General features: G+C 45.1%; 2 protein-coding genes across 2 annotated transcripts in view; one reads left to right on the top strand and one right to left on the bottom strand.

The window, feature by feature from the left end:
- The window catches only part of si:ch73-242m19.1 (coiled-coil domain containing 162), a 23,668-nt gene extending 18,157 nt beyond the window's left edge, over positions 1-5,511 (top strand). Inside the window, exons 24-34 of the mRNA XM_045695168.1 lie at positions 556-676; positions 874-986; positions 1,165-1,314; positions 1,599-1,820; positions 2,139-2,288; positions 2,427-2,561; positions 2,824-2,976; positions 3,184-3,393; positions 3,767-3,887; positions 4,246-4,373; positions 4,469-5,511. Of these exons, the coding sequence (XP_045551124.1) occupies positions 556-676; positions 874-986; positions 1,165-1,314; positions 1,599-1,820; positions 2,139-2,288; positions 2,427-2,561; positions 2,824-2,976; positions 3,184-3,393; positions 3,767-3,887; positions 4,246-4,373; positions 4,469-4,588 (1,623 nt within the window). The 3' untranslated portion in view covers positions 4,589-5,511. The remainder of the gene's footprint in view (positions 1-555; positions 677-873; positions 987-1,164; positions 1,315-1,598; positions 1,821-2,138; positions 2,289-2,426; positions 2,562-2,823; positions 2,977-3,183; positions 3,394-3,766; positions 3,888-4,245; positions 4,374-4,468) is intronic.
- Positions 4,636-14,149, bottom strand: fbxo30a (F-box protein 30a). The gene is made up of 3 exons (XM_014197040.2): positions 13,924-14,149; positions 7,969-10,183; positions 4,636-7,660 (listed from the first exon to the last, which is right to left on the bottom strand). The coding sequence occupies exons 2-3, from the start codon at positions 10,126-10,128 to the stop codon at positions 7,457-7,459; spliced, it is 2,364 nt and encodes a 787-aa protein (XP_014052515.2). The 5' UTR covers positions 10,129-10,183; positions 13,924-14,149; the 3' UTR covers positions 4,636-7,456.
- Between the last annotated feature and the right edge of the window lie 127 nt (positions 14,150-14,276).

Raw genomic sequence — 14,276 nt, 5'->3', positions numbered from 1 at the left:
TTCGTGCTGTTGTCTATGCCTAACCATGTTTGTACCATGTTGTGCTCCTGCCATGTTGTGTTGCTACCATGTTATGTTGTTGTCATGTTGTGTTGCTACCATGTTCTGTTGTCGCGTTGTGTTGCTGCCGTGTTGTGTTGTTGTCTTAGGTCTCTCTTTATGTAGTGTTGTGGTGTCTCTCTTGTCATGATGTGTGTTTTGTCCTACATTTTTACTTGGAATCCCAGCCCCCTTCCCCACAGGAGGCGTTTTGCCTCTTGGTGGGCCGTCACTGTAAATAATGATTTGTTCTTAATTAACTTCCCTAGTTAAATAAAACATTTTTTAATTTTTTTTTAAAGGTTGGAACCCAGACTAGTCGAGTAGTGCTACAGACTGAGGAATAGGTTATAAATTGTGTAATTAAGATGAGGATTAACATGAACATTGGTTTCTCTGTTGACTCTATGCATGGTGGCTCAATCAGTTTCAACAGACTGAGCAGTAGGTTATATCTGTAATATGGTCAACAAGAAGATGAGGAACATCTCGTTGAGTCTGTGCATGGTGTCTCAGTTGCTCAGGCTGCTGGAGAGTACAGAGTGTGATATGATCCGAGCGGTACAGAGGAGGATCACAAGAGAGCTGACCCTGGTGATTTCAGAGCGGGCACGCCAAGACACAGGCCTCCCCACAGGTACACTACCCACCTCTCAAGATGTCTCACGAAGACACTAACCAATGTTGCATCTGGATTTCTGTTGTTGTTCTTTAAAACATTTGAATATGTTTACATTTGACTGTTATATCATGAACAGGTTAAACAGCTACGAGTATGAGTCGAAGGATTCTAGCTGTAATGGTTGACTTATCACTGTTACGACTGTTCTCCAGAGTTGTGGAAGCAAGGCCCCATGAAGCACAGTCTGTCCCCAGAGAGACCTCAGTTAGTGGAGTGCTTCACCCAGCAGCTAATGGAGTGTGCTGAGCAGACGGAGGAGGGACAGGTGAGAAACCCAACACAGAATGGATGGACAGGCAAGACAATAGCCCTAAAACAGTGGGTAGCAGTCTGCTCCTTTTTCTCAGTAATAAAAAAGTGGCAGTCACAGGTTCATAGGTTTCAAGCACCAAGAACATGAGAACAGTTTAATGACAATATATATGTTCTACATCTCCTGCCAGCTGACCTTCCCCACGGCCCACCTCCAGCGGTGTCTGTCCACTCTGGGCCGTTCTGTGATGGAGAGAGAACGCAGCAGCTTCCTCCTCTACTCCCAGTTCTATGAACAGATCTTACAACAGGAGAACCAGCTGCTCTACCGCAGAGAACAGGTATCCTACTCTACTGTACTTCAGCAGTTCAGCCCATAAGATGTGTGTGAAGATATGCAATGCCTTTTTTCATTGGTAATACAGTATATGTGTGAACGACTGGGATTAGAACCTCTGGGAGATAACGCTAGTCTTCCGCTGTCAGGCAAGGTTAGTTATCACGTGAGCAGGGTTCCAAACCGTTTGATTCCGTGGCTTTATACCATTCGCTTGCTAAACAGCACACAAACGTATCTTTAAGTTCTTGCTTCTTGACTTCTCCCTGTACAATATTTGTCCTGCAGGATGTGAAGAACCTTGAGGCGTCCCAGTCCCAGACCATCAACCCTTACAGCGAGGTCAGTGGGCTCTGTCGTGGGATGATGTTGCAGACCACAGCCCTGCGTACCCGGGTCACCCAACTGGAGGAGGAACAGAGAGGCCTGGAGCAGCAGATTAGCTTAAAATACAGACAGTGCTATGACTCCCTGGTCCGACAACTTTTCTCCACCTGCATTCAACTGAAGGTACGAAACGCTTTTAAAACCTACCTTTTTTTTAATCATAATGGTAACTATCTAAAGCCTGAAGGTATAATGCATTATGATGTTGTTAGAATGCATTATAAGACTTGACATAAGCATGTATGAGCAACTTATAGTGTCTTAGTATCACCTCATAATGATCCTGACTAACTTTGATCCACAATAACGACACTGATTAATTTGGAAAATATTTGGTGTTTGGTTGCATCGTACTTTTTACCACATCACTGTCATGCTAAAAGCACCATAACGCACACCCTCTCGTCTTTTTACTTGATTGTTTACTTGGATGGGTCACAGGCCAGGCTTGATGAGTACCATGTGCGAATGGACCAGGAAGTTACTCAGCTGGTGAGCAAAGTGAGGAGAGAGGGAGTGGATAACATCATCAAGCTGAAGACGTTTGGCTCCACTAAAGGCAATGAAGCTCTTCTTACGACACAGTCGGAGGTGAGACAATTGGGCCCAAAGTTGTTTTCGAAGCAAGTGACTGAATTGTGACTCAGATGTTTACATAATTATTGCATTCATGACTAACAGCTGTTCTCGTCCTTAATCTTTCTTCTTCTTCTTCTCCTCCTCCATCAGAAGCAGGAGCTCCATGACCTGAGCATGGAGAACAGTCTGCTGACTGGCCTGCTGTCTAAGGTGAAGGCACTGGGCCACTGGAGACAGGTGGTTGGACAGGGCAAGTTGCACCGTAGGTTGCTCCACAGCCAGCAGGTACTGTTAGGATGATTGGAAAGGAGTGTCCCCAAAATCACACAAGTGTATTGACTTGCAATGACCGTGACATGCGGTTGTTTTATTATTTGACCTACTTAAGTTGAATGCATAGATGTTAACCTGTGCATAAGAGCCTCTGCTGAATGATTGTAATATAAATACAAATGTACAGACTCATATGGATTGCACCAGAATGGCTGTGGCTTTTGCATGTTTTTTTGCTGACGTTTTGGGCGACTGTGACTTGTGCTGTGTCTAGAGGGAGATGTCCTGTCAGAGGGAGGCACTGAGAATGAAGATGATGTCAGAGGATGAAGTGATCGTACTGAAGCAGGAACTGGAAGTCACTCAGAGGGCCATGACACAGTGTCAGACGGAGTACAACCGCACCAAGAGACTGCTCACCAAACAGGTAGCTAGGTATATCCTCACCCTGAATCATTCACATGCATTTCTTTTTACAACATTACAGATAACAAGTGGAATTCATCTTTAGATTTTCTTCTCATTTTATATAATTGTAAATAGTGTGATATTTTCTGTCTTAGCTGATTTAATAACCAGATCTAAAGATATTTGCCTGTCTGGTCTGACAGTAGAGAGATTTTTATGCCCACAGAGCGCAGAGCTCCATGAGGTGAGGCATCACTCTGCTCAGGAGGTCCAGAGCAGACAGGAGCTGGACAGCTACCACCTGCAGAGTCTGGAGCAGCTGAGAGAGGGCGTGGGGGACAGAGACAGACAGCTCCAAGACCTCAGGACTCAGCTGGACAGGAGCAGCAGAGACAAACAGCTACTGAGACAACGCAATGCCAAAGACATCAGACAGGTGACACTCGTTCTCATCCCTGCAATACAAACACACCAACACATAATATACAATTATAAAATGATCTGTTTTAGTATTACTAAAACAGACATCATCCAGCGTGAAGGACCATAAAACAGAGCTGGATAATAACTTAAGTTCCCAGACTTTTAAACAATTACATTGTATGTGTCCCGTAGGTATAAACTAGGACCCGGCCTTTCCTGGTCAGATTATATGGTCATGAAAAATCCCTGGCCCTGGGAATAACTTATCTAAATGTGTATATTCTCTGATGAAGGGAGCACATTTACTGTAAATTACAGACAGAGCAAGTTTAGATCATTGGTGTAATGGTAATGGACATTAACCCAGGCACCCACTGTGGCTTTAGGTGAAGGGCCAGCTTCATCAGGAACGCAGCCTCAAACAGGAGGCCTTCCAGCGGGTGGACAAGCTGCAGAGCCAGATGGAGGACGTTGAGACTGCTCTCTCCAGGTGTACCTCCACAGCAGGTAATGGCTAAGCTTCAGTGTGTTCCACTCACTCCCTTTCCATACAGCAGTAACTTACTATAGCAATGGTTCTCAATCCTGGTTCTGGGGACCCAAAGGGGTGCACATTTTTGTTTTTGCCCTAGCACTACACACCTGATTCTAATCATCAACTCGTCATCAGGCTTTGAATCAGGTGTGTGGTGCTAGTGCAATTACAAAAATGTGCACCCCTTTGGGTCCCCAGAACCAGGATTGAGAACCACTACGCTATGCAGTTCTAGAGTAGTGTATGAGCCCAGTAACATAACACACTGTTTAATGAATAACTCACTATGTTGCAGCTAGCCATTGATTCAGCCTGTGCTCTCTCTCACAGGGCGACGCAAGACATCCTGTTACACTTTCCCTCACAACAGATCCAGCATCAGAAATCCAGAACACGCTGGCGCACAGCAGGACGATAGCAAGAGGGATTCTACCACCCAGCTGGAGAGACCTAAAACAGTGAGTATCTCTTCTTGGCATATTACAGCCTAGTAACCAGTGAACTTTTGTGTTGCTTCGTTTCCCCAATAGAAATATGTTGTGTGTTTTGTCAGGATCCGTCTCGCCTGCGTATCCTCACCACTGAGGCCCTGCTACCAAACCTCACTGATGGAGGACCAACCTCCTCCAGTCTCCTCACACACCTTCAGCAGCTGAGACTCAACCATCTGTAAAAATGATGCTGTTCTTGTAGAAAAATGTCAACCCATGTTGTAGCAAGTAATGAAAACAAACGTTTATTGATGAAAATGATCTAGATGATACACAGTATGTGAAGGACCTTTATACACCTGGGCCGCTAAAACAAGAAACAAAAACATTGTAAAACAGTGATAAGACACCTTGTTTAAAGCTATAACTTGGTGTGATCTCATTGTTGCAGATGCTACCATACAAATGTAGTAAGACAAACCAAATAGAAAGAGTTGTGACAAAACTACATAGGCCCAGTGTATCCAGGCTCAATACACACACAACCTTTAAAAAAGGTTAATGTAGAGGAAACAACCTTACATTTTATGGATAAATCAGGTTTAAGAATGACTTAATTGCTTCACTAACATGCAGGGGGGGGAAAAAATCTGAGTTGAGCAGAAACATGGTTAGCCTGGTCTCAGATCTGTTTATGCTGTTTTGCCAACTCCTACAGTCATTGGAATTTAACCATCTGACTTGGCTTAAAAGCACAAACTTATCTGGGACCAGGCTATAATGTGGGGATGATCAATAGGTTAAATCATAGCATCCTCTGAACAGTCTAATATTTGTGGCATGTTCATCACATTAGAAACTACACCAGATAGAAGGATATTAAAAAAAGGGTTGCATGGAAGAATACAAAAAAATAAAAATAAAAAAAGAGTTGAGTTCTGACAATACAAATAAAATATCACAAAACACACTCAGGTTTGATGCATATTTCGGAAGTTAACTAACACACAAAAAAGTTTCAAACTATTCATCCGGGGTGCTAATCATGTTTTCAACCATGCAAAATTTGCACCGGTCTGTCCCCCCCAAAATGGAATACAACTGTAGAACAAACTGTACAGGGATTCAGAGAAGAACCTAAGGTCAAATAAAGAAATGTCTTGTCTTTGACTTTTTTTTTAAACAGATGCAAAGTATGCCCTTAAGATCCAAGTCTGGCCTTCAATTTCTACAACAGAATCGTAGACCCATGAATTAAGACTGGACTCCAATCCGATTACGCTTTGTCGACAATGTACCATTTAATTGAACCAATATATGCGTTTACCAGGAATGCGAGCTCCGAACATAGCCTATAAAAGCTGCATTGTCTACAACTCACGATCGGATTGAATCCCAGCCTTCAGTTCTACAGCACAATCTGACCGAATAACTAAATCTTGTTCTACACACTTCCAAATCCAAACAGATTTAACTAATACTCAAATCAGAGAAAATCAAGTCAAACGATAGGTAGGTTATTGATAATTAGAAGATCTATTGAGGACATGGAATTTAATGTGTCAGTACCAACACTGCCATAAAACACATCAATAATACTGAACGGTATATCAGTCCTGACTAACCCCACTCTATAACCATGACTTTAAAGTGACTGTTCCATGTGAAGGCTGGTAGATTGGTGTATCTTTTACACATGAGCCCGATTCACACTATAGAGCCGAACCAAAAGCCAAGCAGAGCTGTACAGTACAGTACCGGTGGAACCTGTAGTGTGAAGCAGGCAATACAGCACAAGTAACGGCCAGCACTTATTGATACAGCATCTTGTCTACGTCCCAAATGGCACCCTATTCCCTTTATGGTGCACTACTTTTGACCAGAGCCCTAAATGGGCCCTTGTCAAAAGTAGTGCACTATATAGGGGAATAGGGTCTTATTTTGGAGGTAGGTATGTTTTACGAACCCTGAGACACAGCAGGCAACTTCTGAGCAGTGTCTACGTAGTGCCAAGAGGAAAATATAAAGATAAACACTAAAATGACAACTTATAGACAGGACCATGATTGATTATTAGTTGACATGATCAGTTTCAATACTGATCAACTCTCATCCCCAGAATCCCTGACCTGCAGGATTCACTGGACTCGAACAGATCAATAACTAGCATTCACGCAAATGGTTTTCACAGAAGTACCATTTCTCAAATTAGGAAAGTAGATAAAAGACAACCAAATCACCCTTCATTAAACCAGCCAACATTGTTGTCCGGTCTGATACTGGTTGTAGAGTTAAATAGCTACGTAGTAAATGTTCCATTCTGATAATGGCCTGTAGTGTGGACATTTTAAGTTTGGTCTGAATCTTAAAATTCAGATAAGGTAATGACATTATCCGCTAACTCAAACCATGATGACCCTAAGTATGTAAAACCGTGCACGACAATAAGATGTAAATCGCTCTAGCTGGGAGTCAATGAAAAATCTCTTTATTAAAGGTCTTCGTCAGAACCCTCTTATGACCAGAAAGCAAGTGTTTATCATAAGGCTCCACTTTCTTTCGTTGTCAAACGTGGCACAGTACTGACTTAGCTAGTTATTCATATAAAAATAAAGTAACATTTGTTTTATTTACACATTGACAGAGTATGTAAAAGTTAATCTCTTCAGTACATTGGTAACAATATGAAATTACAAAGTGGCATTGAAAACAATTCAGGCTCTTTCTGTCAAGACTGGAAAAAGCAGCATTTTGTATGTGCTTATTATAGAGCAGGGTTGGAATCCATTTCAATTCAGTAAAAACTTCCTGAATGGACTGGAATGAAATGGGCATAGTCCAAAATGGCAGCCTAATTCCTACATTTCAATTTGAGTAATTTAGCAGATGCTCTTGTCCAGAGCGACTTACAGGAGCAATTATGTGCCTTGCTCAAGGGCACATAGGCAGATTTCCCACCTAGTCAAACCAGCGACCTTTCAGTTACTGGCTCAATGCTCTTAACCGCTAGGCTACCTATCTATGGGCCCTGGTCAAAAGTAGTGCACTATATAGGGAATAGACTGCCAATTCAGACATACCCATGGACTCCAACCCTGTTATAGGGCAACTCATAATACTGGCTTGAGGACTGAGCGCAGTGAGCGTCCCTCTTTGGTGAGCTCTCTGGTGAAGCACATGCAGGGCAGAGGGATTGCCTCGTCCCGACGGGTGATGGTGTTAAACTTGCACTTCTTCAGATGTTCGGCCATATTGGCGATGTTGGCAAACTTCCACTCGTTCACCGTACCGAAAGCCGTACTGAATCGCCACACCTGGTTCACAAAAGAGAGTAATTGAAATTCATTAGTTGTAATGATGAAGATGTTTATATGTGTAATATGGTATGCCTGCTTGCAATGCAAAGCCTTTAATCTAATTGATTACTGTGTTAATACAGGACAGCATGCATTCAGTGGTCAGGAAATAGGAGTGAATTCTAACTGGAGATCCCCATGCGCGTCTCAAACTGTCGTACAAATCTGAAATTTCCCATTGATCATAGATTTATGGAAAAAAGCAAATAAAGTAAAATTCAATACACATGTTAATGCACATGTTTAAAATGCAGTGAGCGACTAACCTTGTTTTGGATCTGCCATGAGGAAGACCCATCTGCCCGTCGTGTGTTCTCCCAGAGAAGCACCACCATGCCTCTGGACTTGAGTAAGCTACCACACACATCCCTCATGGTCCGGGAGACCCTAGACAGCTGGCACAGGCTGAAGCCATCCAGGAAACTAGCCACATACTGTTGCACCTCGAAGGGCAGGGAGCTCAGGTGGTCGCAGGTGGAGCCAAACCGACAGGCATTCCTGGGGAGAGTTTTATCTCCGAACCGGGGAGGCATACCCGGCTGCACCCCGAACGAGCCCAGGTGTCTATCGTGGATGATCCTGGAGCCCTGCACGGAGGGACAGAAGCGTCTCTGGGAGTAGGTGCAGCCGTAGTAGGCCAGGGGACAGCGGTGCTCCAGCCAGCCGTTCAGCCCGGCATGGATGTCCCCGTGAACGTTTTTGAAATGCGAGGAGAACTCATCCCTGCGGAACAGCTGTCCACACACAAAGGTGAACATGGTGCGCTGCTTGGTCTGGTAGCGGGCCACACACTCCAGCACCAGGTCCAGTCTGAGGGTGTGGAAGGGGCTGGGGTTGGAGAGCTGCGGGCTGGCGTGATCACAGGCCGACGCTGAGGCGATGTCCCCCACCATGGTGTTAGTGGCCAGTATTGCCGAGGGGAAGGAGAAGGTCTGGGTACCAAAGTCGACGCGATAACCGTCTACAAACCTGCTGTCTGAGATGCTGCGGCCCCCGGGGGAATCACCCAGACAGAAGAGCAGCGCTGCCGTGATTAGGTCGATCCCATGGAGCCCCAATGGATCGTCAGTTACCTCCAGGTCTGAGGTGTCCACTGACTTGTCCTCCATTTTAGCTCTGAACAAATAGGGATCAGACATCATAGCCCTGCGCCCGTTAAACGTAAACACACTCATCCCTCGGAGCACCTGGAGGTTCTGTAGTTTCCTCTCCAGCCACCTGTCTTCGATCTCTAAGGGCAGGTGCTGGAGCACGTTGTAGGGTTCCAGATTAGGGAGAGGCATGGGAAGAGGCAGGTGGATGGGTAGTGGTGGAGGGTGGGGCCCAGAGGACTCCCGTGGTGCTACTATATTAGGCATGGAGAGATAAGGCATCACCGGCCTGAAGTCTGAAGACCTGTTGACTTCTGAGCGTCTGGGTGGAGATCTGCTCAGATCCATCCGCTCACGTCGTCTCAAGTGATTGTGGTCATCTCCTGTATGGTGGAAACCGTTACTGAGAGGAGGAGGACCCACCTCCGCTAGACCCATCATGCCGTCCTTCTCCACCTCCTCTGAAGACTTGATTAGGTCATTGAGCTCTATCCAGTAGCTCTTATCTCCCGGTCTGTCTGTTCCGACTCCACAGTCCACGGACACTCCGCCCACTGCTCCGAGCTCACAGTCCAACTGTGTGTCACTCTCCTTCATCTCTACATTCTTCAAGTCATCATTGCTGTTCTCTCCATTATGGAGAACCCCATTTCGCTCTGTTTTTCCCCCATTTATAATTCCATTGATCAAGTTGACGTCCTTTGCACTTCTGAGAACTTCCAAGGTCGCTGCTAAGTTCTTTTTGTGTACCGAAATATAGGACTCCTCATCATCCATTTCAATCACTCCATTAGTCAAAGCAGCAGCCTCAGCCATTTCAACCATTCCATTACTAACTGCAGTCTCTGGTACACTTGACACAACATCAGCCATCTTTTCATTTGTTTCCACAGCTGGTTTATTATATCCGTTCTTTGACGTGTTGGTGGTGACTCTGAGGGACTCCAGTAGCATCCTCTGATCTTGGAGAGCCAGGGCCATGTCTAGCTGCTCCACCACTTCAACATTGCTCAGGTACTCATAGGACTTCCTATCTGAATAGCTCACAGGCCAACGGTTCCACTCCATGGTGCAACACACCACACTGGCCGGGCACGTCTCTAGGTGTTCAGCCATTTTGAGCCGAGCAATAGTGAAAGGGCACCCGAATCCAGTGTTGAGGCAAGGCACTCTTTCAAACGGGCATAGTAAATGATGCTCCTCAACTTTGCAGGAGTGGAAGACGGCTCCACAGACGAGAGGGCAGCCAATGAGATCACAGGACACACCAGTCTCTGGGCGGATCATACACCTCCGGTTTACACACTTCATGCAGTGGGCATGGAGCGCCTCCATCTTTGTGGTGTTGATATTCTAGATTTAAAAGGAGGAATGAGTGAAGTGGTTTGCCCTGAAATAATGAGAGAAAAAAAGTTTTTAAAAAATCAGACCGTTTTTAGTAAAGATTTAGGTCTAATTAGAACAAATTCAAGTTGAACCACAGTCAGTGAATGAATAGAAAAAGCAACCAGGCCATGTCCCAGTTCCTAGAAACATCCTGTCCTGTTAAATTATCCCACTGACATAGTTCTAGGGCCAGCTCTCTACCTACCAAACATGTGGCAATGGAGTCCCGTGCCTTTTAAAAGACCAGCATCACATTCTATAACTTAGCACCTGCTCCCATCTCAGTCTTTCTGTTTACTAAATCTTTAAGCTGCCACATGACATTTCACAACACTCCTCTTGGGTTACAGTACGTGGTCACAGCACACCAGTTCTAGAATCTAGCCTAAAGGACCATGACCTTTAACCCCTGGCTGAGGCTGTATGAAGCCAGGGAGGAAGAGAGAAGCCCAACTCTGTGGAAAATCTGTCTCCCTCCAGCAGGTGTTTTTTTCATTGTTTTGCCCACCAAGCAAGGAGTTTTTGTATGGAGGTTAACGGCTTATTTGCTACGTGAGCTTTATTTGACCAAATAGAAGTTTAGTAATCCTTAAGTCGAGTGTACTGATATAAGTAGGACAAGTAACATCGCGGCAACAGAGAAAAAAACACTATATCAGAGCTCTCTGGAGATAGCTATGCATATTCATGAAATGAGGCTAGTAGCATAGCGTCTCTCTCCATTGAATACAGGCAGTTGACGTCGCCAACCCTCATCAAATATACTGCTCCAAAAAATAAAGGGAACACTTAAACAACACATCCTAGATCTGAATGAAAGAAATAATCTTATTAAATACTTTTCTTTACATAGTTGAATGTGCTGACAACAAAATCAAAAATAATCAATGGAAATACAATTTATCAACCCATGGAGGGCTGGATTTGGAGTCACACTCAGAATTAAAGTGGAAAACCACACTACAGGCTGATCCAATTTTGATGTAATGTCCTTAAAACAAGTCAAAATGAGGCTCAGTAGTGTGTGTGGCCTCCACGTGCCTGTATGACCTCCCTACAACGCCTGGGCATGCTCCTGATGAATTGGCGGATGGTCTCCTGAGGGATCTCCTCCCAGACCTGGACTAAAGCATCCGCCAACTCCTGGACAGTCTGTGGTGCAACGTGGCGTTGGTGGATGGAGCGAGACATGATGTCCCAGATGTGCTCAATTGGATTCAGGTCTGGGGAACGGGCGGGCCAGTCCATAGCATCAATGCCTTCCTCTTGCAGGAACTGCTGACACACTCCAGCCACATGAGGTCTAGCATTGTCTTGCATTAGGAGGAACCCAGGGCCAACCGCACCAGCATATGGTCTCACAAGAGGTCTGAGGATCTCATCTCGGTACCTAATGGCAGTCAGGCTACCTCTGGCGAGCACATGGAGGGCTGTGCGGCCCCCCCAAAGAAATGCCACCCCACACCATGACTGACCCACCGCCAAACCGGCCATGCTGGAGGATGTTGCAGGCAGCAGAACGTTCTCCACGGCGTCTCCAGACTGTCACGTGCTCAGTGTGAACCTGCTTTCATCTGTGAAGAGCACAGGGTGCCAGTGGCGAATTTGCCAATCTTGGTGTTCTCTGGCAAATGCCAAACGTCCTGCACGGTGTTGGGCTGTAAGCACAACCCCCACCTGTGGACGTCGGGCCCTCATGGAGTCTGTTTCTGACCGTTTGAGCAGACACATGCACATTTGTGGCCTGCTGGAGGTCATTTTGCAGGGCTCTGGCAGTGCTTTTCCTGCTCCTCCTTGCACAAAGGTGGAGGTAGCGGTCCTGCTGCTGGGTTGTTGCCCTCCTACGGCCTCCTCCACATCTCCTGATGTACTGGCCTGAGACACAGCAAACCTTCTTGCCACAGCTCGCATTGATGTGCCATCCTGGATGAGCTGCACTACCTGAGCCACTTGTGTGGGTTGTAGACTCCGTCTCATGCTACCACTAGAGCGAAAGCACCGCCAGCATTCAAGTGACCAAAACATCAGCCAGGAAGCATAGGAACTGAGAAGTGGCTGTGGTCCCCACCTGCAGAACCACTCCTTTATTGGGGGTGTCTTGCTAATTGCCTATAATTTCCACCGGTTGTCTATTCCATTTGCACAACAGCAAATTATTGTCAATCAGTGTTGCTTCCTAAGTGGACAGTTTGATTTCACAGAAGTGTGATTGACTCGGAGTTACATTGTGTTGTTTAAGTGTTCCCTTTATTTTTTTTGAGCAGTGTATTTAAAAAAGGATTACAATAATGAGATGTATCCACCAATTCGAAGAAAAGATGGGCGAGAGCTAGAAAGCCCACCGTGCCGCTTTATGGACAATGACTCCCACTGTTAGGGCGGAGAGACATTTACACAGAGTGTACAAAACAATAAGAACACCTTCCTAATATTGAGTTGTACCTCCGCCCCTTTTGCCCTCAGAACAGCCTCAATTCGTCGTAGCATGGACTACATAACGTGTCGAAAGTGTTCCACATGGATGCAGGCCCATATTGAATCCAATGCTTCCCACAGTTGTGTCAAGTTGTCTGGATGTGCTTTAGGTGGTGGATCATTCTTGATACACACAGGAAACTGTTGAGCATGAAAACCCCAGCAGCGTTGCAGGTCTTGGTAGAGCATGGCACTTGCAACACCAGGGTTGTGGGTTCGATTCCCACGGGGGACCAGTAGGAAAAAAAGTATGAAAATGTATGAACTCACTACTGTAAGTCCCTCTAGATAAGAGCTTCTGCTAAATTACTAAAGTGTAAAAATTGGTGGTGGGCCATTCTTGATACACACAGGAAACTGTTGACTGAAAAACCCAGCAGCGTTGTAGTTCTTGACACAAACTTGTGCACCTGGCACCTACTTTCATACCCTGTGCAAAGACACCTGAATCCTTGGTCTTGCCCATTCCCTTTCTGAATGGCACACATACACCATCCATGTCTCAAGGCTTAAAAATCCTTATTTAACCTGTCTCTTCCCCTTCGTCTATACTGATTGAAGTGGATTTAATAAGTGACATCAAATGATCATAGCTTTCACCTGGTCAGTCTGTATTGGAAAGAGCAGGTGTCCTTAAGGTTTTGTACACTCCGTGTATCTTGTTAGTATATCCATAGTATTTTATGAAACAGACGGTTCAGAGGCCTTACTGGCCTGCTCAAAGCTTGATGACAACAAAACCTGGACCTGTCCAAACAACTGTTAGCCAACCATGACAGTGTATGTAAAGTGAAACGTTACACTGCCGGTCTTGACTGGGCATGACTGAGTTGTCTGGCTTCACAGGCCTCATGTCAGATTACGCAAGATAAACAAAAACAAATGACTTGTAACTAGCTAACTAACACAAGTAATACATAGTAGTAACACGCTAAATGGCTATTTAGATTAACACAATGTTAACACAGTTAAAGAGCCAGCTAACTAGTTACTTTTTCCACTGGCAAGTGTAATGTCCGGCCTACTTAGTGGTTAAAAAAAATAAAAACTCTATAACGTTCGGTTGCTAGCAACACCAACCAACTTTAGCCGTAGCTGTGCTAACTAGCGGCTAACAAACCCCATATTGATTAACGGGTGAAAATGAGATGGAGGTTGGATCCGGCAGCTCTCCAAATGTTCCATTTTAGCCAGCCACTGAGCTAGCTAAAGTTAGCTTGGTAGCTAACTATTTAACTAAAAAACATGTCACAATTCCATTTGCCTTACCCGTATTAAATAACGATACAGCAAATCGTTGATTTCCGAGTCTTGTCCTTATATTCGGCAGTAACACTAGTCACACACAATTAACAAAGTTCGGTAGGTAATGTTGTAGCAGCTAGCTAGTCAGCTACAAATATTCACGTCGTCTCTTCCGCCTCGAGTCACTATTGTGACTTCTGCTGTAAAATGCTTGCAAGCTCATCTGTGACTAGCTGCTAATATCTACAAGTGGCGCAAGTTGATTGCGTCATCATGCAGCGGGCCCGGACCACAGCGAAGTTTGGCTAGAGATGTGCGCCTGAAATAGATGGGGAATACCCCAACAATACTTAGCGAGCTTCATCTCAAATAAGTAT

The sequence above is a fragment of the Salmo salar genome, chromosome ssa01 (assembly GCF_905237065.1).
Source record: "Salmo salar chromosome ssa01, Ssal_v3.1, whole genome shotgun sequence".
In the NCBI taxonomy this organism is placed as follows: domain Eukaryota; kingdom Metazoa; phylum Chordata; class Actinopteri; order Salmoniformes; family Salmonidae; genus Salmo; species Salmo salar.
The sequence above is the reverse complement of the archived record's forward strand: the minus strand, read 5'-3'. Positions and strand labels throughout refer to the sequence as shown.

Excerpts from the sequence above, each read along its gene's own strand:
- fbxo30a (XM_014197040.2), bottom strand. The coding sequence starts at position 10,128 with ATGGAGGCGCTCCATGCCCACTGCATGAAGTGTGTAAACCGGAGGTGT. Across the intron at positions 7,661-7,968 it reads CATGGCAGATCCAAAACAAG|GTGTGGCGATTCAGTACGGC; the intron begins GTTAGTCGCTCA and ends TTTGTGAACCAG.